Source organism: Haemorhous mexicanus, chromosome 24 (genome assembly GCF_027477595.1).
Source record: "Haemorhous mexicanus isolate bHaeMex1 chromosome 24, bHaeMex1.pri, whole genome shotgun sequence".
Taxonomy (NCBI): domain Eukaryota; kingdom Metazoa; phylum Chordata; class Aves; order Passeriformes; family Fringillidae; genus Haemorhous; species Haemorhous mexicanus.
The window spans coordinates 6,532,104-6,555,669 of NC_082364.1; the positions used below are offsets into that span (position 1 = coordinate 6,532,104).

General features: G+C 49.5%; 1 protein-coding gene across 1 annotated transcript; it reads left to right on the top strand.

Annotated features, from left to right (window-relative positions):
* Positions 1-1,640: 1,640 nt before the first annotated feature.
* Positions 1,641-23,126, top strand: TTC12 (tetratricopeptide repeat domain 12). Its single transcript, XM_059867005.1, has 21 exons — positions 1,641-1,923; positions 2,482-2,642; positions 3,311-3,341; positions 3,705-3,869; positions 4,219-4,340; positions 4,880-4,939; positions 5,259-5,330; positions 6,485-6,545; positions 7,774-7,962; positions 8,469-8,535; positions 9,676-9,764; positions 10,310-10,475; positions 12,112-12,204; positions 12,381-12,444; positions 13,272-13,421; positions 15,019-15,117; positions 17,200-17,268; positions 17,909-18,010; positions 20,661-20,760; positions 21,993-22,218; positions 22,972-23,126. The coding sequence occupies exons 1-21, from the start codon at positions 1,860-1,862 to the stop codon at positions 23,045-23,047; spliced, it is 2,226 nt and encodes a 741-aa protein (XP_059722988.1). The 5' UTR covers positions 1,641-1,859; the 3' UTR covers positions 23,048-23,126.
* The last annotated feature ends 440 nt before the right edge of the window (positions 23,127-23,566 follow it).

Genomic DNA, 23,566 nt, shown 5'->3' on the forward strand with positions numbered 1-23,566 from the left:
GCAAGGAAAAGGGGGAGCCTGGCTGTTCCTACAAGGAAAAGGGGAATCCTGGCTGTTCCTACAAGGAAAAGGGGGATCCTGGCTGTTCCTGCAAGGAAAAGGGGGAGCCTGGCTGTTCCTGCAAGGAAAAGGGGGATCCTGGGTGTTCCTACAAGGAAAAGGGGGAGCCTGGCTGTTCCTACAAGGAAAAGGGGGATCCTGGCTGTTCCTGCAAGGAAAAGGGGAATCCTGGCTGTTCCTACAAGGAAAAGGGGGAGCCTGGCTGTTCCTGCAAGGAAAAGGGGAATCCTGGCTGTTCCTACAAGGAAAAGGGGGAGCCTGGCTGTTCCTACAGCCAAGGGGTGGAAGGGATGGGGGTCTCTGGCTGCCTGCAGAGCTCAGCACCTCTCTGGCACTCAGGATTCCATCTCTGGCTGATGAGGATGGATGGGGAAGTGGGCAATGGATGGGCAATGGATGCGGCTCCCGGAGGTGCAGCAGCCGCAGGGTGAGCTGTCCCTGTCCCTGTCCCTGTCCCTGTCCCTGTCCCTGTGCTGCCAGGTCCCTGTTTGGAACGTGCCATCCCGGGCTGAGCCGGTCCCGGGAATGTCCCGGGGATGTCCATCCCGGGCTGAGCCGGTACCGGGAATGTCCCGCAATGTCCATCCCGGGCTGAGCGGGTCCCGAGAATGTCCCGCAATGTCCATCCCGGGCTGAGCCGGTACCGCGAATGTCCCGGGGATGTCCATCCCGGGCTGAGCCGGTCCCGGGAATGTCCCGGGGATGTCCATGCCGGGCTGAGCCGGTCCCGGGAATGTCCCGGGGATGTCCATCCCGGGCTGAGCCGGTCCCGGGAATGTCCCGGGGATGTCCATCCCGGGCTGAGCCGGTACCGGAATGTCCCGGGGATGTCCATCCCGGGCTGAGCCGGTCCCGGGAATGTCCCGGGGATGTCCATCCCGGGCTGAGCCGGTACCGGAATGTCCCGGGGATGTCCATCCCGGGCTGAGCCGGTACCGGAATGTCCCGCAATGGCCATCCCGGGCTGAGCCGGTACCGGAATGTCCCGGGGATGTCCATCCCGGGCTGAGCCGGTACCGGGAATGTCCCGGGGATGTCCATCCCGGGAAGCGCAGCTCCGCGGTGCTCGGGCTCCCTGCGGTGGCCGACAGCTTCCATCGCCGCCGCCTCGAAGAGACCCGGAAAGCCTTTCAGAGAGATCGCAACAGGGAAATGATCCCAGTCCGGCATAAAAACCGGGACGAGCCTCAGGCTGGACATCGGCAGGAATTCCTCCATGGAAAGTTGAACCATCGGCAGGGGCTGCCCGGGGGGGTTTGAGGGGCCCATCCCTGGAGGTGCCCGGGAAGGCCCGGACGTGGCAGCCGCAGCTCCGGGCTGGGGACAAGGTGGGCACGGGGCTCAGGGAGCGCTGGGTGCTGCCCGAGCCCCTTTCCAGCCGGGATAACCCCGGGATGCTGAGCCGGGGGCCCGCGGCCGGGACCTGCCGCTTTCCCGCCAAATCACAGCCTCATTTACATAGTCACGCCCATCTAATTTGAATAACGACTCGTGTCTCGTGTGCATAACTCCGCCCTTCATTTGCATCGCCACGCCCACCCGCGGGTGCCGCGTCAGGCGCGTTCCCCTGGCAACGGCGCCGCGGGTGCGAGCCCGGCCCCGGCGGCTCCCGCTGTCCCCTCGGGGTCCCCTCGGTGTCCCCTCGGTGTCCCCTCTCTGTCCTGTCTGTGTCCCCTCTGTGTCTTCTCAGTGTCCCTTCGGTGTCCTCTCTCTGTCCCCTCGGGGTCCCCTCGGTGTCTTCTCAGTGTCCCTTCGGTGTCCCTTCGGTGTCCCCCGGTGTCCCCCGGTGTCCCCCGGCCATGCTGCGTGACCAGGACACCGAGGCGGATTTCCAGCGCTTCCTGCGCCGCGTGGACGATGTCAGTGAGTGGCCGGAGGGGCGCGGGGACAGCGCGGGGACAGCGCGGGGACAGCGCGGGGACAGCGCGGGGACAGCGCGGGGACAGCGGGGGAGGAGCGGGGCCGAGGGCGGCGGAAGGCCGGTGGGGAAGGGGCAAATCCCCGCTGTGCCCCTCGCCCTTCGGTTTGTTCGGTGCTTGCCGCCGGCTCGGGGCGGCTCTCGCCTTTGTCTGGGATGCCGAGAGCCGCTCGCTGCTGTGGATTTCGGTAATGCTGGCAGAAACTGCAGGTGTCTGTCCTGAAAGTGACACGAAATCCACCCCGGGACAGTTTTTGTTTATTCAAAGTGCCCAAGGCCACGCTGGAGCATCCTGGTCTAGGGGAGGGGTCCCTGCCCATGGGACTGGGTGGGTTTTAGGGTTTTTTCCACCCCAAACCACTCTGGGATTCTGTGGTTTTGTGGTAAAAGCCATCCTGGTCATCAGTGCCTTCAAAGCAGGTGCCACCTGAACTCCTGGTGCTTCCACGTTTGAAGTCCTGTGTGTATCTATATTTTATTGGGTTTTTTCTGTGACTTTTTAGCCAATTTGCTGCAAGGCCTGAAGTCCCCAGACTCGGCTGTGCAGGAAAAAGCCATTGCTGAGACAGAGAAAAGGCTCCGAGAGCACGGGGCCAGCCGGGAGGAGGAGGAGGAGGAGGAGGAGAGCAGGACCACGGTGAACAGAACACTCATCAACACTTCTGTAAGAGCTTTTCCCTCTGAAATTAAAGCTGGGCTCAGTCCAGCTCTTGCCTCGTTAAAGACACAGATGGGAACTTCCCAGGAATGCCAGAATTTATCAGATCTTGGCCATTTTTTTTGTTTAAATGTCAAACTGGTGCTGCTGCTGTGTGTCAGGCTGGGGGTTTTGGGTGCACCAGACACTCCTGGAGCTGCTGTGGCTTTGTGCAGCCCAGCCAGGTGTCCCTGAGCTGCTGTGGCATTGTGCAGCCCAGCCAGGTGTCCCTGTGCTGCTGTGGCTTTGTGCAGCCCAGCCAGGTGTCCCTGTGCTGCTGTGGCATTGTGCAGCCCAACCAGGTGTCCCTGTGCTGCTGTGGCATTGTGCAGCCCAGCCAGGTGTCCCTGTGCTGCTGTGGCTTTGTGCAGCCCAGCCAGGTGTCCCTGAGCTGCTGTGGCATTGTGCAGCCCAGCCAGGTGTCCCTGGGCTGCTGTGGCTTTGTGCAGCCCAGCCAGGTGTCCCTGAGCTGCTGTGGCTTTGTGCAGCCCAGCCAGGTGTCCCTGTGCTGCTGTGGCTTTGTGCAGCCCAGCCAGGTGTCCCTGAGCTGCTGTGGCTTTGTGCAGCCCAGCCAGGTGTCCCTGTGCTGCTGTGGCTTTCCCCAAACCACCTGAGCTCTGTTTCTGTTCTTGCAGGGCACGCCGAGGGTGCAGGCAGCAGATGCAGGTAGGAGAGTGCTCCTCTCTAAAGCCAGGCTCTAAAACCAGCTCTAGCAGGGATGGAGCTCATGCAAGAGCTGATTCCCCCCCTGCCAAAGTCCAAGCTGACTTTTCCTGGTGTCTGTAACCAAAACTCAGTCAGATCTAGGTCCACACTCGAGGTCTCACCAGCACGGCTGTGTTGCTCACAGGTGGGAGCCTTGTTCTCTTTTTACACGTTTTATTGTGGATTTCAAAGCAAAGCTGGAGAGGAGCAGGGCAGGTGTGCAGCTCCTCAGGGGTGGCATCATCCTTGTCTGTGACAGCTTGGCAGCCACTTCCACTTTAATTGCTGAAATGAATCGGCCCCTTGGTATTTGCCTTTATTAAGAAATGACTCAGAAGCACCGTGGGAATTGTTGTTTTTTCCCTGTTTTAATGAAGTTTGCTGTTTTTCCCCAACTCTGCTGGCTGGCAGATGGCTTCCTGGCAGCTCTGGAGAAGGATGCCAAGGAGCGAGCCCAGCGCAGGAGGAGGAACGAGCAGCTGGCAAACGGTGACTGCCAGGGGCTGGGGGGCACAGCTGGCCTCCTTGAGCCCACCAAGGGTGCCCAGCCCCGGGACAGGGTCAGGGCCCCCCAGAGCTGCTGCTCCTGGTTCCCTGCAGGATCTCAGGTGGTGGAGCTGGTTTGGGATGGAGGGAGGGGAGGGGAACACTCAGTTTCCCCTCTGGAAGGGGAATGGTTGCAGGGAAAGAATGGAAAGAATGGAAAGAATGGCTGGGCTGGAAGCCTGGGGCTGTTCCAGCAGGAGAGCTTGGCCTCTGCCTGCCCAGTCCCACTGGGGGATGAAATAAATTAAATATTGATGGGCATTATTGCTGTTCTGCATTCTGCTGCTCTCAGCCCTGAAGGAGCAGGGCAACGAAGCCTTCAGGGCAGGAGACTTTGCCCTGGCCATCCAGAGGTACTCGGAGGGGCTGGAGAAGCTGAGGGACAAGCAGGAGCTCTACACAAACAGGGCCCAGGTCAGTGGCAGGGCAGGAGCTGGGTTTGTGTGGCTGTGCCAGGGTAAAACCCCAAAGCATTGCTCTGTTCCAGCCCTGGTCCTGCAGAGCAGGTGGGGGAAAATCCTTCCAATTCCCAGCTTTAATCAAATACTCTCATTTTGTATTATCAATAATAGAAATATTATTTATATTATATTTAATATAATAATATATATATGTTATATATATATCTGATATAATGATAATAAATAGAAATAATGCTTTTCCAGGAATCACTTCTATAACTGCAGAGGGAAATATTTGCTTTGCAGTCTCTGTTTGCCTTGTACACTCTGTCTGTTGGTGTATACAGAGCTCTGTTCAATTGATTCCAAATTGGGAAATCCAGGGAGATGGCAGACAAGTTAAGAATGGAAATTACCCTGCCAAATCAATGGCCAGGCCAATCAGCAGCCTCATTTTATTCTTTTTAATTAGCCAGTGTTTGTGCAACAGCGAGCAGAAATTGTTTAAGGGATTCCAATTCTTCTGCCTGGATTTTTTTCTGTGTTTTCCAGGCCTACCTGAAGCTCCATGAGTATGAGAAAGCCCTCAGTGACTGTGAGTGGGCATTAAAGGTAATTCCACAACTGCCAAGTGGAAAAGACCCCTAAAATCAGCATTATTTACAGAAATCCATATTTTTGACTCAAATGAACAGGAAAATAATCACCTTTTGGAAGCCCTGCTTTCCACCCTCACCTCAAGCCTGTGGTTTTTGGGTGCCTGGGGCAATAATTCAGCATAAAAATTTTATCCACCAGTAATAAATGGTATAAGTACCCTAACCTTTGCTTTGGGCACCTCTAATAATTAATCAGAATGCTGGAAAAAAAAATTCTGAAAGGTTGGAATGTTCTAGAGACATGTCTGATGATAATTTCTGGTTTGCCTCAGTGCAATAAGAACTGCCTGAAAGCCTATTTCCTCATGGGGAAGGCTCACCTGGCCCTGCAGCACTTCTCTGAGGTAAGCTGGAGGAGCTTTGGGCCACAACCTGTTCTGCCTCGGGGGGAGAGGGAGAGAGTTTCATGCCCTGCCTCAGTTCCTGTTTTCTGCTGGAACTCTGACTTTTCACTCCCTGGGTTTCACTGGAAAATTCCCCTGGAGTTTGCAACAGGAGGCAGATGTGGGGACTGAGAGTGTCTGACTGAGAGAGTACCTGAGAGTACCTGACTGGGAATATCTGACTGGGAATACCTGACTGAGAGTACCTGACTGAGAGTACCTGAGAGTACCTGACTGAGAGTACCTGACTGGGAATATCTGAGAGTGTCTGACTGAGAATACCTGACTGAGAGTACCTGACTGAGAGTATCTGACTGGAAATATCTGACTGGGAATACCTGACTGGGAATATCTGACTGGGAATACCTGACTGGGAATATCTGAGAGTGTCTGACCTGAGAATACCTGACTGAGAATACCTGAGAATACCTGACTGAGAGTACCTGACTGAGAGTACCTGACTGAGAGTACCTGACTGAGAGTACCTGACTGGAAATATCTGACTGGGAATATCTGACTGGGAATACCTGACTGAGAATATCTGAGAGTGTCTGACTGAGAATACCTGAGAATACCTGACTGAGAGTACCTGACTGAGAATACCTGAGAGTACCTGAGAGTATCTGAGAGTACCTGACTGAGAGTACCTGAGAATACCTGACTGAAAATATCTGAGAGTACCTGAGAGTACCAGACTGAGAGTACCTGAGAATACCTGAGAGTATCTGACTGAGAGTATCTGACTGAGAGTACCTGAGAATACCTGACTGAGAATATCTGAGAGTACCTGACTGAGCGTGACTGACTGAGAATACCTGACTGAGAGTACCTGACTGAGAGTACCTGACTGAGAGTACCTGACTGAGAGTACCTGACTGAGAGTATCTGAGAGTACCTGACTGGGAATACCTGACTGAGAGTATCTGACTTTTGTGAGGGTTTTGTCATCTGAGATGCAGGGACTGAGAGTATCTGACTTTTGAGTGACATCCTTGTCCCCATCAATTTCCCTTCTCACCTTGTCGAAGCACCGTGGCCCCAGGAGCCTTGGGGTGTCTCTGGTGTCACTGACTCTGTTCCAGCAGGGACTGAGAGCCCTTTTCTGTCCCCTGCAGTCCAGGCAGTGCTATGAGAAGATGCTGCAGATCGATCCCCAGAAGGAAAAGCTGTTCAAAGGTGAGAAATTTTCTTTTCACCCTTGTTTCCTGCTGGAGGGAGCAGAATTTCCCTGCCACACTTGGTTTCCCTGTGACCTACACCATGGTATTTTATGGAAAATCCCTTGGCCAGGATTTCTTCTCCTGGGGAGCTGGGAAGCTTCAGCTTCTCCCTGTTTGCTCCCCAGGAGAAGAAATATATTAATGATATTATATTATATTATATTATATTATATTATATTATATTATATTATATTATATTACATTACATTACATTACATTACATTACATTATATTATATTATATTATATTATATTATATTATATTATATTAATTATATTATATTATATTTATTATATTTATTATATTTATTATATTTATTATATTTATTATATTTATTATATCATATTTATTATATTTATTATATATATAAATATACATTATATATAATTAGATATTATATAATATATGATATTATATAACATCTAATGTAATATAATGTAATATAATAGAATTAATATAATGGAATAGAATAGAATAGAATAGAATAGAATAGAATAGAATAGAATAGAATTAATATAATATATCCTTATCTATTTTTATATAGTATATGTATATATAAAATATATATTATATATAATATAATATTATATAACATAGCATAATATATATTATATTATATTATATTATATTATATTATATTATATTATATTATATTATATTATATTATATTATATTATATTATATTATATTATATTATATTATATTATATTACATTATGTTACATTATGTTACATTATATTATATTATATTACGTTATGTTATGTTATGTTATATGTTATATTATATTATATTATATTATATTATATTATATTATATTATATTATATTATATTATATTATATTATATTATATTATATTATATTATATTATATTATATTCCATTATATTATATTATATTACATTATATTATATTACATTATATTATATTACATTATATTGCATTATATTATATTATATTATGTTATGTTATGTTATAAGTTATATTATACTATACTGTACTATATTACATTACGTTACGTTACGTTACGTTACATTATATTATATTATATTATATTATATTAATCATATCACATTACATTACATTACATTACATTACATTACATTATATGATATCATATTACATTCTATGATATCACACTCACCCTCTGGGCACTCCGAGTCAGTTCCTTGCCGTGCCCACCCCAGAGTGTGTGAGCCAGGCCCGCCGGGAGCAGCAGCGGCTGCGGGAGGAGCGGAGAGCACAGACGGAGCTCCGGGCCGGGAGCGCGGCTGCTCGGAGCATCCAGGAGCTGCTGCAGAGCCTCCTCAGCCCTGGCCGCGCCATCCCCTACTACACCGGGGCCCTCCGGCTGCTGGCAGGAGCTGTCAGCACTTGTGAGTTCGCTGAAGAGCGTTAATTTTGTTAATTGTTAACTTGGGAGTGCACCGCAGGCAGAGGAGGGCAGGGAGCAGGTTCTAAAGGGTCCCAGCGACTGTTCCTGGATTTAAACCCCAGACTGGCAGTGCTGGTGTTTCAGAGGGGCCAGGGGGTGTTCTCAGGTTTTTAGAGTCAGCCTGATGCTGTGGCTGAGCTGCTGAGAGTCCTTAGGGACCGGGGTCTCATTTGTTTATAAATATTTGTAATTCCCTGTTAAACCCGTTGGGTTACAAAGCCAGTTTTGTGTTCCACCTTCCTAAACCATCTTTCCCTTGGAAGCAACAGCAGCAATCAGAGCAGGTTCAGCATGGTTCACCTTCAGCACCGCTCCTGCTTCACTCCCTCCTGCATTCCCGGGATGTTTTCCCAGAGCTGCTCTGCTGCAGTGACCTTTTCATTTAGCGCTCTCAGGAAGAGCAGGAGCCGGCCTGGCTGTGCCCCAGAGTTTGTCTCTGCCCCTCAGGCACCGGGCAGACGCTCTTCAGGACCAACAAAGGCTTCAGTATCCTCAGCAGCGAGGCTGTCAGAGGGTGAGAGCTGTGCCCGGGGAAATGCAATCCTGCTCTCAGCACACACAACCACCCTTGAAAGGCGGAGGGACTGGCGGGAGGGGCTGTCACCCCAGATCGGAGCGTGAATGGAGCCGCTTGTCCCTGCCTGTGGCACACACAGGGCTCCTCAGGGGCAGCCAGGAGCACCCCGGGCTGCTGCTGCTGTCTGCTCGGTCCGGGCAGTCACCCTGTCCCTGGTGCTGGGAGCAGCTCTGCAGGAAAATCCCAGCAGGAAAGAGCACCTGAGGGCTCTGGCTGCAGCCCCGGGGCTGGGGCTGGGCACCAGGGCATAGCTGGCACTTTTTAGCTCCCTATTTTAGTATTTTAGCTCGTCCATATTCATATTTTGGGGTTTTTAGTTTGTCCATATTTTGGGTTTTTAGTTCATCCATATTTTGGGGTTTTTATTTTGTCTATATTTTGGTTTTTTAGTTTGTCCATATTTTGGGTTTTTCAGTTCATCCATATTTTGGGTTTTTCAGTTCATCCATATTTTGGGGTTTTTATTTTGTCCATATTTGGGGTTTTTAGTTTCTCCATATTTTGAGTTTTTTAGTTTCTCCATATTTTGGGTTTTTTAGTTCATCTGTATTTGGGGGTTTTAGCTTATCCATATTTGGGGTTTTTAGTTGGTCCATATTTGGGGTTTTTAGTTTGGCCATATTTGGGGTTTCTAGTTTGTCCATATTTTGGGGTTTTTCGTTCATCCATATTTGGGATTTTTTAGTTTGTCCATATTTCGGGTTTCTAGTTTGTCCATATTTGGGGTTTTTAGTTCATCCATATTTTGGGTTTTTAGTTCATCCATATTTGGGTTTTTTAGTTCATCCATATTTGGGTTTTTTAGTTCATCCATATTTGGGGTTTTTAGTTGGTCCATATTTGGGGTTTTCAGTTGGTCCATATTTGGGGTTTTTAGTTGGTCCATATTTGGGGTTTTTAGTTCATCCATATTTGGGGTTTTTAGTTGGTCCATATTTGGGTTTTTTAGTTCATCCATATTTTGGGTGGTGGCTGCAGACAGCCCTGAGGGTGCAGCACATCCCAGCTCCCATTCCCTGGCTATTCCCAAGGCCTGAGCAGCCTTTGCTCTGTTCCCAAGGTGCCTTTTCTCACCAGGGCCTTCTGTGCAGAGAGCAGGAGCCCAGCTGAGGTGGAGCTCTGTGTTTCCCTTCTCCTCCTGTGGCAAGCTGCCTGTGCTGGCAATGGTAAAGCCTTGGAGTCCCCCCCATCCCTGCTAATTAATTAACGTGGGATTAATTTGGCATTTCGTGGCCACCCAGAGCACCTGCACCCATCCAGGTGTGGTTGGCACCCAGATTGTGCAGGTCAGAGGATCTGCTGGGTGCAGCCATCATTGTGGCAGGATGGAATTCCCACTCTGGGAGCATTTCCAGCCCACCCAAGGCGTGGGAAGTAAACTCCCTGTGATTTTTGCTGCTCCTGAGATAACACCACATGCCCCATTTTCTCTGGTTTAAGCAGTCACACCTGCAAAAAGCAGAGCTGTAGAGAAGAGAAGGCTGAATTTATTTGGAATTATCAATCCACAGTGCTTGGGCAGGCACCTGCCTCTGTTTTTAGGGAATGGGTGAGAAATGGGCTGGGGTGGGTGGTGAAGTGGAAATGCAGAATATTGTGGTGACTTGTGGGGTTCAGCTGTTTAAATAAAATATTCATGCTGAAAAAAATGAAAGAAAAGAGATGAGGAAGGCAATGAGGGAGATTGCAGAGATTTTCTCTCCCTTTCCAGAGGAAAATCAGCGTGTCCTGCTGGCCCAGCCCCAGGTGGGGGCCCAGCTGCCAGAGCTGCTCTCCTGTGGCACAGCCCAGATCCAGAGGGAGACCCTGGCCCTGATCTCCCTCTACTCTGAGCACGAGGGGGGCCGGAGGCTGCTGGGCAGGCAGGACCTGAGCAGGTGAGAGCAGCAGGAGAAGGTCCTGGCAGGTCAGAGCTGCCCCAGCTCAGGGGAGGGGACTCGGGGTGCCCTCAGCAGCTCCTGAGAGTGGCTGTGCCCAGCTGGGCTGGCAGAACCAGAGCTCACAGCCTCCAGCTGCACCAAGGGAAATACAGGCTGGAATAGGGAACGGGAATATCAGGAACAGGTTTTTTACAGAAAGGGTGATCAAGTTCTGGAATGTTCTGCCCAGGGAGGTGCTGGAGTCCCCATCCCTGAGGGTGGCTCTGGAGGTGGCTCTGGGTGCCAGGGTTTGGTTGAGGTTTTGTTGGGGCTGGGTTGGACTCAATGAGCTTTGAGGTCTCTTCCAGCCTGGCCATTCTGTGATTCTCTGAATTCTGGGAATTTTGGGAATTTTGGGGATTCCCAGGGCCCGGGGAGGTGGAGTGCCCATCCCTGGGGGTGTTTAACACAGCCTGGAGGTGGCACTGGGTGCCAGGGTTTGGTTGGGATGTTGGGATGGGTTGGACTCGATGAGCTTTGAGCTCTCTTCCAACCTGGTCATCTGTGATTCTGTGAATTCCGGGAATTTTGGGAATTCCCAGGGAATGGGAATGGTGGAGTCCCCATCCCTGGGTGGGTTTAAAACAAGCCTGGATGTGGCACTGGGTGGCAGGGTTTAGGTGAGGTGTTGGGGCTGGGTTGGACTCAGTCTTGAAGGTCTCTTCCAACCTTGTGATTCTGTGAATTCTGGGAATTTTGGGAATTTTGGGGATTCCCAGGGCCCGGGGAGGTGGTGGAGTGCCCATCCCTGGGGGTGTTTAACACAGCCTGGAGGTGGCACGGGGTGCCAGGGTTTGGTTGGGATGTTGGGATGGGTTGGACTCGATGGTCTTTGAGCTCTCTTCCAACCTGGTGATTCTGTGAATTTTGGGAATTTGGGGAATTCCCAGGGAATGGGAATGGTGGAGTGCCCATCCCTGGGGGTGTTTAACACAGCCTGGAGGTGGCACGGGGTGCCAGGGTTTGGTGAGGTTTTGTTGGGGCTGGGTTGGCCTGGGTGACCTTTGAGGTCTCTCCCAGCCTGGTCAATCTGTGAATTCCTGGGGGCACACGGTGGCACTGAGGCTTCTGCTCCGTGGGGCCAGGCTGGCCTGGCAGAGGTGGGAGTTGGGTGTGTGGGGTGGAGCTGCAGGAAGTTCTGGTGTCTGAACCAAAGGATTTAAGTGAATTCCTGCAATTTGGAGCCCCCTCCTCCAAAGCTGTGTAGCACTGAGGCAGAGCTCGCCCCGGTGCCTCTAAAATCTCCTGGGTTGCAGCTGAGAGTCTCTCCTCACCTAAAAATTGGGGTTTGGGGTTATTTAGTGTTGCCATGGCTCAGTGAGTGGGGAAGGAACCCCACTGCACTGCCCCTGTCCCTTTTCCTGCTGCTGCCTCCCCCTGAGAAATGTCCTTTTCCTGCTTTGGAGGAATCAGGTGGGCACTGTGCATTGTCCTGGGGAGGGAAGGTGAAAGGAACGAGCTCAGAGGGTGCTAAAAAGGGCAGATTTAACTGTGGCTTCAAACACCAACAACCTAAACAGCATTTTGATCTTTCGTGATGAAGCCAAGGCTGACAGCAGTTTTTGGTTGTTTTTTTCTATCATTTTAACACCAGATGGCTGCAGGTTTTGATGGAGTTTGTCAAGTGCACTGATGCCAGGGCTGATCGTGCCATGGACATCCTGTCTGACTTGAGTGGGGAGGAAAGGTAATTTATTTCAATTCCTCCTTCATTTCTCTGGAGCTGTGCTGTGAGTGTGTGGAACGAGCCAGGGACAGGCTGTTGGCCACCTCTGCTCTGAGCTTCCTGAGGTCCCCATTGCTCTTGCCTTGCTCCTAGCTGTGCTTTTGGACTAAAACTTTGGTTTTTTTATCCCCCAACAGGTTCCAAGCCCAGTGTCAGGCCACGTTTCCCACGGCTGTTTCACCTTTCTTCACCCAGCTGCTGGTAGGGAAGATCTGGTTCTTTTATTTCCACTTTATTTCTGTGCATCCTGGGCAAAGGGGTTTTTCCAGAAAATATGGCTGTGACACCTTGGGCAGCTGGGGTTTGCCAGAGGGGTGGCACACACAGAGGTGTGATGTTTGGGCTGCTTCTGCCTTGAAGATGCGGTGAAAAGGAGGGAAATTTGCAAACTTTGGGCAGATTTGGGGTTCACCAGAGAGCTCCTGGAGTGCCAGAGTGGGGGCACAGACAGAGGTGTGATGTTGGGGCTGGTTCTGCCTTGAAGATGAGGTGAAAAGGAGGGAAATCTGTAAACTTTGGGCGAATTTGGGGTTCACCAGAGAGCTCCTGGAGTGCCAGAGGGGTGGCACACACAGAGGTGTGATGTTTGGGCTGCTTCTGCCTTGAAGATAAAGTGAAAAGGAGGGAAACCTGCAAACCCTGGGCAGATTTGGGGTTCACCAGAGAGCTCCTGGAGTGCCAGAGAGGTGGCACAGACACCCACAGGGCTGGTTTGGGGCTGGTTTGGGCTGATTCTGCCTTGAAGATAAAATGGAAAGGAGGGAAACCTGCAAACCCTGGGCAGCTGGGGTTTGCAAGAACTCCTGTGGTGCCACTGTCCATGGCCAGAGGGGTGGCACACACACACACAGTGCTTCTTGGGGCTGGTTCTGCCTTGAAGATGAGGTGAAAATGAGGGAAATCTGCAAACTTTGGGCAGCTAGGGCTCACCAGAGAGCTCCTGGAGTGCCAGGGGGGTGGCACACACACCCACAGGGCTGTTTGGGGCTGGTTTGGGCTGATTCTGCCCTGCCTCGTTGTGTCTGCAGGTGTGTGCCAGGCAGGTGTGTGCCAGGCAGGTGCCCTGGGCAGCCCTGGCCCGAGGTCTGGCCGTGCTGGGCAGGCTCTGTGCAGATGTTGGGCTGAGGGCACAGCTGGCTCAGAGCAGGGAGTGCTGGCAGGCCAGCCTGGAGCTGCTGGTAAGGGAAATTCCCAGCCCTGCCCCTGCCTGTCTGTCTGTCTGCTCCCCTGCCAGCCCCCAGCCCTTCCCTCAGCTGGGGTTTTGGGGGGAGGGCTCAGAGCTGCCCCCTCAGCTGGGGCCCTTCACAGTGGCCCCTTCCTGCTGGGAGCTTTTGCTTCCAGGTCAGGTCAAATAAAAGAATTTCCCTGTGGTCTGTGCTCTTCAGCACATGAAGTTTGAAATCCTAGTTTAAAATCCTTCAGCATAGAAAGTTCAAAATTCTTGTTTAAAATTCTTCAGCACACAAAGTTTGAAATTCTTATTTAAAATTCTTCAGCACAGAAAGTTCGAAATTCTAGTTTAAAATCCTTCAGCAGAGAGAGTTCGAAATTCTAGTTTAAAATCCTTCAGCACACAAAGTTTGAAACTCTAGTTTAAAGCTCTTCAGTGCAGAAAGTTCAAAATTCTAGTTTAAAATCCTTCAGCACAGAAAGTTTCAAATTCCAGTATTGTGGCACCTTCCAGGTGAGGCTGTGCTGTGAGCAGTCCCCAGGGCCTGAGGGATCCAGGGGTGGGGACACCCCAAACATCCCAGGGAGGGATCTTGGGACACCCCAAACATCCCGGGGTGGGATCTTGGGACACCCCAAACATTCCAGGGGTGGGGAGGGATCTTGGGACACCCCAAACATCCCAGGGAGGGATCTTGGGACACCCCAAACATCCCGGGGTGGGATCTTGGGACACCCTGAACATCCCAGGGAGGGATCTTGGGACACCCCAAACATCCCAGGGAGGGATCTTGGGACACCCTGAACATCCCAGGGTGGGATCTTGGGACACCCTGAACATCCCAGGGTGGGATCTTGGGACACCCTGAACATCCCAGGGTGGGATCTTGGGACACCCTGAACATCATGGGGTGGGGAGGGATCTCTGGGACACCCCAAATATTCTGGGGAGGGATCTTGGGACACCCCAAACATCCCAGGGTGGGATCTTGGGACACCCCAAACATCCCAGGGAGGGATCTCTGGGACACCCCAAACATCCTGGGGTGGGATCTTGGGACACCCTGAACATCCTGGGGTGGGGAGGGATCTTGGGACACCCCAAACATCCCAGGGAGGGATCTCTGGGACACCCCAAACATCCCAGGGTGGGATCTTGGGACACCCCAAACATCCCGGGGGTGGGGAGGGATCTCTGGGACACCCCAAACATCCCGGGGGTGGGGAGGGATCTCTGGGACACCCCAAACATCCCGGGGGTGGGGAGGGATCTCTGGGACACCCTGAACATCCCGGGGTGGGATCTCTGGGACACCCTGAACATCCTGAGGGTGGGGAGGGATCTCTGGGACACCCCAAACATCCCAGGGTGGGATCTTGGGACACCCTGAACATCCCGGGGTGGGGTGGGATCTCTGGGACACCCCAAACATCCCAGGGAGGGATCTTGGGACACCCCAAACATGCTGGCTTTGGGGTGCAGCTCTGGTCCCACCGTGGGTTGGTGTCACGGGGCTCAGCTCAGCTTTCCCAGAGCTTCTCCTGCCCTGGAGCTGCCCAGGAAGGGCCCGTGCTGCCCTCGAGCTGGTTTCTGCTCTGTCCCAGGACGGGTGCCCTGCTGCCAGCCCTGGGCACCAGCAGTGTGTGTTTGCCCTGCTGGGGCTGCTGATGAACCTGCTGCTCGAGTCCAACAGCACCATCCAGGTAAGCAACACCTGGGAAGTAAAAAAATGATAAATTACAGTGCTGCAGGTTGTTTTTAAGGGCAGGTGATCATTTAAGTAGGCTGAAAAGTGAAAAAAGCTGCAGGATTTTCTCCTCTGCCACCACCTCCAATATTCAAACAGCCATGAGGAAAAAGCAGTGCAGAGTGCACAAATTATCTTGCCATGGTGGTGTAAATGTCCTGAGGTCCTGGTTACATTCCCAGCTGTCCAAAGCTCAGGATCCCATCAGGAATTCCCCCGGGTGCTGGCTCCTGCTGCCCCCTGACCTCCAGGGGATTCCTTTGGCCTTGGGCAATTTCTCCTCCAGCCCCCCCAGCCCAGCTGCAGCTCAGTTTCCCCTGAGAATTCCCTGAGTTTCCCTTTTCCCTGAGTATTCCTTGTGTTGTTTCCACCTGCTTTCCCTGGGTTTCCCCTGAGTATTCCCTGGGTTTTCCCTGTGTTCTTTTCCCTGAGTATTCCCTGAGTATTCCCTGTATTGTCTCCCCTGTGTCTCCCCTGGATTTTTCCTCAGTTTCCCCTTGAGTTTCCCCTGACTTTCCCCTGTATTTTCCCTGTGTATTTTTCCTTGAGTTTCCCCTGTGTTTTCACCATTTCCCCCCCATTTCCACCCCTGTGTTTTCCCCATTTTCCCCGTGTTTCCCCTGTGTTTTCCCCATTTTCCCCCTGTGTTTTCCCCATTTTCCCCCTGTGTTTCCCCCATTTTCCCCCTGTGTTTTCCCCATTTTCCCCCTGTGTTTTCCCCATTTTTCCCGTGTTTCCCCTGTGTTTTCCCCATTTTCCCCATTTTCCCCCCATGTTTTCCCCATTTTCCCCCTGTGTTTTCCCCATTTTCCCCCATTTTCCCCCCATGTTTCCCCCATTTTCCCCCCGTGTTTTCCCCATTTTCCCCCCGTGTTTTCCCCATTTTCCCCCTGTGTTTTCCCCATTTTCTTTTCCCGTGTTTCCCCTGTGTTTTCCCCATTTTCCCCCATTTTCCCCCCATGTTTTCCCCATTTTCCCCCCATGTTTTCCCCATTTTCCCCCCATGTTTTCCCCATTTTCCCCCCATGTTTTCCCCATTTTCCCCCTGTGTTTCCCCCATTTTCCCCCTGTTTTCCCCATTTTCCCCCCATGTTTTCCCCATTTTCCCCCCATGTTTTCCCCATTTTCCCCCTGTGTTTTCCCCATTTTCCCCCTGTGTTTTCCCCATTTTTCCCGTGTTTCCCCCCATGTTTTCCCCCATTTTCCCCCCGTGTTTTCCCCATTTTCCCCCTGTGCTTTCCCCATTTTCCCCCTGTGTTTTCCCCATTTTCCCCCCTGTGTTTTCCCCATTTTTCCCGTGTTTCCCCTGTGTTTTCCCCATTTTCCCCCATTTTCCCCCCATGTTTTCCCCATTTTCCCCCATGTTTTCCCCATTTTCCCCCATGTTTTCCCCATTTTCCCCCATGTTTTCCCCATTTTCCCCCCCATGTTTTCCCCATTTTCCCCCCATGTTTTCCCCATTTTCCCCCTGTGTTTTCCCCATTTTTCCCGTGTTTCCCCCCATGTTTTCCCCCATTTTCCCCCCGTGTTTTCCCCATTTTCCCCCTGTGCTTTCCCCATTTTCCCCCTGTGTTTTCCCCATTTTCCCCCCTGTGTTTTCCCCATTTTTCCCGTGTTTCCCCTGTGTTTTCCCCATTTTCCCCCATTTTCCCCCCATGTTTTCCCCATTTTCCCCCATGTTTTCCCCATTTTCCCCCATGTTTTCCCCATTTTCCCCCCATGTTTTCCCCATTTTCCCCCCATGTTTTCCCCATTTTCCCCCCGTGTTTTCCCCATTTTCCCCCCGTGTTTTCCCCATTTTCCCCCTGTGTTTCCCCCTGTGTTTTCCCCATTTCCCCCCTGTGTTTTCCCCATTTTCCCCCTGTGTTTTCCCCATTTTCCCCCTGTGTTTTCCCCATTTCCCCCCTGTGTTTTCCCCATTTTCCCCCCATGTTTTCCCCATTTCCCCCCTGTGTTTTCCCCATTTTCCCCCCGTGTTTTCCCCATTTCCCCCCTGTGTTTTCCCCATTTTTCCCGTGTTTTCCCCTGTGTTTTCCAGGACTTTGCTGTGCCCATCAGTGGCAGGTGCCTGGCTCTGCTCAGCCATCAGGACGGGAGGATTGTCACAGTAAGTCACCCACGCTGGGTTTGGCTCTCCTGAGCTCCTCAGGGCCACTTTCTGCCCCGTGCAGGAGGCTTTGAAGCCCAAACCACTCCCAGTAGCAATAAAGAAATAATAATCCACTTTTATATTCATTTTTGCATCGTTTGATGCAAGAGGTGTTCAAGCTTCCCTTGAAATCTGCCTGGGAGAAGCTCTTGCAAACATTTCAGTGTAAAACCCTTTTAAATGAGTGGAGAAGCAGAGCAGCCAGAGCAGTCTGGGTGTTGAGGGTTCCCTTTGCAGTCCCTGTGGGACTCCAGGGGAGCAGAGGGGGCTCTGAGTCCCCTCCCTGAGCCCCCAGGGGCTGCTCGGAGCTGGCTCCCCTCTCTCAGTGCCAGCAGTTTGTATTTTTATTTTTAGTGAGTGAGCACCCGGGGTCCCAGTCTGGGCTCCTCTCTCCCCGTGCTGAAGCTCTGCTCAGTTTCCAAAATGTCACATCCTGGAGCTGTTCTTGGTTGGATTCTGCAATTCTGGGGTTTCCATAATTCCTGTGAATTTCTCCTTTCAGCACTTTAATTTCCTCAGTCTTACCGTGCAGGAAACAAACCAGTGCAGCTGCCTGGGCCAGTAAATTTGGGTTTTGCTTCTCCTTTTTCTGCTTTAGAGAGCCACGGGAGTGCTGAGCCGGGTCCTGCCCGCGGCGCCCTCGGCCGTGCACGAGGTGGTGGCAGCAGGAGTGGTGAAGAAAATGCTCAAACTCTTGAGAGTAAATCCAGCTTCCCTCATTTCTGCCTGCCCTGAGCAAATCCACCTCCCCTGGCTTGTCCTCCTGTCCCCGGAGGCTGTGTCTGCATCCTTGTCCATTGCAACACTGATCCCAGGCTTCATTTTACAGTTTTGAAATTCTTCATTCTAATTCTTCTTTGATTTTTTTTCTTTAATTTTTTCTTTAATTTTTTTCTTTAATTGTTTTTAAATTTTTTTAGTTCTTAATTCTAATTATTCTTTAATTTTTTCCTTATTTTTTTATTTAATTGCTCTTAAAATTTTTATTTTTTAATTCTTCTTTGATTTTTTTCTTTAATTTTTTCTTTAATTTTTTTCATTATTTTTTCTTTAATAGTTCTTAAATTTTTTTAGTTCTTAATTCTAATTATTCTTTAATTTTTTCTTTATTTTTTCTTTAATTGCTCCTAAAATTTTTATATTTTAATTCTAATTCTTCTTTGATTTTTTCCTTTAATTTTTTTTCTTTTAATTTTTTCTTTAATTTTTTATTTTTTAATTTTTTTCTTTAATTCTTTCTTCTTGATTTTTTTTTATTCTTAATTCTAATTCTTCTTTAAATTTTTTCTTTATTATTTCATTTAATTTTTTATTTAATTGCTCTTAAATTTTTTTTTAAATTCTAATTCTTCTTTGATTTTTTCTTTAATTTTTTTCTTTTAATTTTTTCTTTAATTTTTTTCTTTTAATTTTTTTCTTTAATTCTTTCTTCTTGATTTTTTTCATTCTTAATTCTAATTCTTCTTTAAATTTTTTCTTTATTATTTCATTTAATTTTTTATTTAATTGCTCTTAAAATTTTTATTTTTTAATTCTAATTCTTCTTTGATTTTTTTTTAATTTTTTCTTTTAATTTTTTCTTTATTTTTTTTCTTTTAATTTTTTTCTTTAATTCTTCTTGATTTTTTTCATTCTTAATTCTAATTCTTCTTTAAATATTTTCTTTATTATTTCATTTAATTTTTTATTTAATTGCTCTTAAAATTTTTATTTTTTAATTCTAATTCTTCTTTGATTTTTTCTTTAATTTTTCTTTTAATTTTTTTCTTTAATTCTTTCTTCTTGATTTTTTTCATTCTTAATTCTAATTCTTCTTTAAATATTTTCTTTATTTTTTCATTTAATTTTTTTCCTTTAATTCTTTCTTCTTATTTTTTTCAAAAATTCTTGATTGTAATTATTCTTTAAATTTTTTTTTCTTCCAATTTTCCTGCTCACCCACTGTCCCCAGCAGGTGTTTATGCAGATCAAGTCAACCTAGAAAAAAATCTGTGCCATGGGGCTCTTGTCAAGGGGAGCTGATTTGGAAAGGATTGGCTGCAGAGCCCCAGGGAATGCTGTGTGTTCATTAGTGGCAGGAATTAAATGAGATTTCTGTGATTCTCAGCCCGTGTTCACCCTGGGGTGAACGCCCCGGGTGTACCCTGGTGCCCGGGCTGGGTTTGCTCCCTGCCTCTGCTCCCTGGGGTTTCTCACTGGGGCTTTGTGTTCACTGGGATTTTGTTCACTGGGGCTTTGTTCACTGGGGTTTTTGCTCCCTGCCTTTGCTCACTGGGGTTTCTCACTGGGGCTTTGTGTTCACTGGGGTTTTGTTCACTGGGGTTTTGTGTTCACTGGGATTTCTCACTGGGGTTTTGTGTTCACTGGGTATTTGTTCACTGGGATTTTGTTCACTGGGGTTTTTGCTCCCTGCCTTTGCTCACTGGGATTTCTCACTGTGGTTTTTTGCTCACTGTGATTTCTCACTGGGGTTTTTTGCTCATTGTGATTTCTCACTGTGGTTTTTTGTTCACTGTGATTTCTCACTGTGGTTTTTGCTCCCTGGGTTTTTTGCTCACTGTGATTTCTCACTGTGGTTTTTGTGTTCACTGGGTTTTTGCTCCCTGGGTTTGCTCCCTGGGTTTTTTGTTCACTGTGATTTCTCACTGTGGTTTTTGCTCCCTGGGTTTTTTGCTCACTGTGATTTCTCACTGTGGTTTTTGCTCACTGGGATTTCTCACTGTGGTTTTTTGTTCACTGTGATTTCTCATTGTGGTTTTTGTGTTCACTGAGCTTTTGCTCACTGGGATTTCTCCCTGTGGTTTTTGCTCACTGGGATTTCTCACTGTGGTTTTTGCTCACTGGGGACTTTGTTCACTGGGGTTTTTGCTCCCTCCCTTTGCTCACTGGGATTTCTCACTGGGTTTTTGTGTTCACTGGGTTTTTGCTCCCTGGGTTTGCTCCCTGGGTTTTGTGTTCACTGTGATTTCTCACTGGGTTTTTTGCTCACTGGGGACTTTGTTCACTGGGGTTTTTGCTCCCTGGGTTTTTTGCTCACTGTGATTTCTCACTGTGGTTTTTGTATTCACTGAGCTTTTGCTCACTGGGATTTCTCACTGTGGTTTTTTGCTCACTGGGATTTCTCACTGAGTTTTTGCTCACTGTGATTTCTCACTGTGGTTTTTTGCTCCCTGTGATTTCTCACTGTGATTTTTGCTCCCTGGGTTTTTTGCTCACTGGGATTTCTCACTGTGGTTTTTTGCTCACTGGGTTTTTTGCTCACTGTGATTTCTCACTGAGTTTTTGCTCCCTGTGATTTCTCACTGTGGTTTTTGCTCCCTGGGTTTTTTGCTCCCTGTTCCCCCCCTCAGGCTGGGGGACAGCTCACTTCCAGCTATGCCATCAAGACCCTTTCCGTCTGCACCAAGAGCAGCAGGAGAGCTCAGGAGGAGCTGCTGAAGGGGGATAAAAGTGAGTGAAGCTTGTGATTTCCTGTTAAAAGACCCTTGGTTATGCTATTAAAAGCACCCCTGACCTCCAGGGCTTGGGGCTGTTTGTGGTGTCAGCTGGGGTGTTGGCCTGGCACTAGAGCCAGCAGGGGCTGGGGGCAGAGGGATGTGCCAGAGCAGTTTTGGGGGGTCCTGCTCTGCTCTGCTCCGTGCCCCAGCCCTGCTGGCCCTGCTGTAAGCCCTGCCAGTGCTGATGGAAGCACAGCACAGAGGTTTCCAGGTGAGCCTGTCCAGCAGTGCCTGCAGCCCAGGGTTCTGTGAGAGCACCCCCTCCCCTCAGTGCAGCCCACGCTGCTCTCAGAGCTGCTGCACACACAGCTGGCACTGCCTCAGCCAGCAGCAGCACTTCCCCCTCGTCCTCCCCACCAAAGCCCTGGGAGAAGTCACCAATTCTGATTTTGTCAGCTCTGTTGGCCAGAGGGAGCCTCCCTCTCGTGGCTGGGTGTATCCAGCCCGTGCTCAGTCATCCCTGAGAGCTCAGGGCTCTGGCCTGAGGTGCTGCTGCTGCTCTCAGAGCCAAAACTCTGCTGTCCTTAGGGGCAGCTCCCCGCTGAGCTTTGGTAGCTCTGGATGCACAGGGAGGGTTTTTTGTGTTCCCTTTCCCAGCTGTTCTTTCCACAACAGCATCTCTGCTTTAAGGCAGTTAATAATGAAGCACTGGAATGCTCTTCCCAGGGAGGAGGTGGAATCACCAACTCTGGAGGTGTGTAAAAAAGACTGGCCATGGCCCTTGGTGCTGTGGTCTGGGTGAGGTGTCAGGGCATGGATTGGACTGGATGAGCTCAGAGGTCTCCTCCAACCTCATCATTCTGGGATTCTGTGATGTGGCACCTTCAGCTCTCTGTGAGAGAGACCTCTGGGCAAGAGGAGCTGAGGCAGCTCCTGGCTGCTGAAACTGCCAGGAAATCCCCCTGTTCCCCAGCTTTTCCAGGGAAACAGCACCAGAGTCACTGTGCAGCCAGCAGGGAACAGCTGGAGCAGCTCTGGCTCTGTCTGACCAGGTTCCATCCTGCCAGGTGCTGCTGAGGGAGCAGCTCTGGCTGTGTCTGACCAGGTTCCCCTCCTGCCAGGGCTCCAGGTGCTGCTGAGGGAGCAGCTCTGGCTCTGTCTGACCAGGTTTTTCTCCTGCCAGGACTCCAGGTGCTGCTGAGGGAGCAGCTCTGGCTGTGTCTGACCAGATTCTCCTCCTGCCAGGGTTCCAGGTGCTGCTGGGGCTGCTGCACTCCGGGGATGAGCTGACAGTGGGCAATGCAGCTTTCTGCCTCAGCCAGTGCCTGCTGCTGCCCGGGGCTGCCTCGGCCCTGCTGGGCTCCAGCGTGGTGCAGCTGCTGCTCAGGCACGCCGGGGGTGATGCTGCCAGGACCTCTGTGCAGCAGAACTCTGCCATTGCCCTGGGCAGGCTCTGCGTGGCTGAGCCCAGGTAAGCCCCAGAACTGCCTTCTTTCATTTCCCTTTTCTGCTGTTCTGTTATTTCTGGGATATTTTTTATTTTCCAATTCTGTTATCCCTGAGAAAGCAGCCAGGGCGAGCCCAATCTAGAGCTGTCAGGTTAATTCAGGTAAATACTCCATGAATTCTAGTTCCTTCCTCCAGGCAGAACTCCCCCTTGGGATCTGTCCCCAAGTCCCTTTAGGGCTCCTGGGGTGCCAGTCCTGTCCCCACATCTCTCAGGGACTGCACTGGCCTGTGCTGGAAGGAATGCTGCTCATTTGGGATGTACAGACCTGTGGGAGTCTGTGGAGAGAAAATATCAGCCCTGAGATTGGTCTGAAACAGCAGAGATAGAGGGGAAACTCTTCATTTTCTTAGTTTTGTTAATCTGAAATGAACCTGTTTGAAGAATGTCATTTATGTGCCTTTCTGAGGGCAATAATAAACTAGAAACTCTATTAAGAGTATCTGCATTGACTCTATGTATTATTATTATTATTATTATTATTATTATTATTATTATTATTATTATTATTATTATTATTATTATTTTATCATAATCTAGAAACTCTGTTTTTTATAGACTAGGTTGTATTTTATACAAATATATAAAACATTGAATATTTTATATTGAATACATTGAACCCTCTCTAGCATTAAACACCCCTGAAAGCTTGGGCAGAGCAGAGAGAGCTCTAAACTTTGATTTCCAGTCTCCAGCTGTCCCCTGTTGTCTCTGCAGGCACATCCATCAGCTGAGGAAGCTCAATGGCCTGGCCATCCTGAACTCCTCCATGAAATTCCTGCACAGCAGCTGAGCTCCTCAGAGCCCTCCAGGGCCCTGCAGCTCGCTGCTCCTGACTTTGCTTGGCTTTAATAAAATTAATTCAAAGCACATCAACTTCTCAGTGGCTTTTTGGAGTGGTTTTGGTCCCCACTGAAGCAAAATCAGGAGGGAGGAGTGAATTTATCATCTCAGCTACCAGCCCAAACTCCCCCTTGCATGAGGCTGCCTTTGCTTTAATAATTGACATGAATTTAATAAAGGGCCATAAATACAGCACAGCTTTTTTTTGTTGGTTTTGAACACAGGACACAGAGGAATTTATGACATTTCTGTGAAGGATAAGCACAGGGCAGCCCAGTCTGGGATTAAAATGGCTCTTCAGGTCCCCTCCTTGGCACCTGGGGGTGTCAGTTCTGGGGGGAGCCTTTGTCCCCTCAAATTATCCAGCAGCTCTTTCCAGAGAGAGAGAGGGAGCAGCTGGATCAGCTTCCCCTCAGGAAAAAGGCCAGTCACTTGGTTTTAAATTTTAAAAGTTTAATAGTAATAAAAT

What these genes read in the sequence shown, in the direction of transcription:
- TTC12 (XM_059867005.1), top strand. Translation starts at nt 1,860, where the DNA reads ATGCTGCGTGACCAGGACACCGAGGCGGATTTCCAGCGCTTCCTGCGC. An exon ending in GGTGCAGGCAGCAGATGCAG is followed by an intron (nt 3,342 to 3,704) that starts GTAGGAGAGTGC and finishes GCCTTTATTAAG; the next exon opens with AAATGACTCAGAAGCACCGT. An exon ending in CTCTGCGTGGCTGAGCCCAG is followed by an intron (nt 22,219 to 22,971) that starts GTAAGCCCCAGA and finishes TTGTCTCTGCAG; the next exon opens with GCACATCCATCAGCTGAGGA.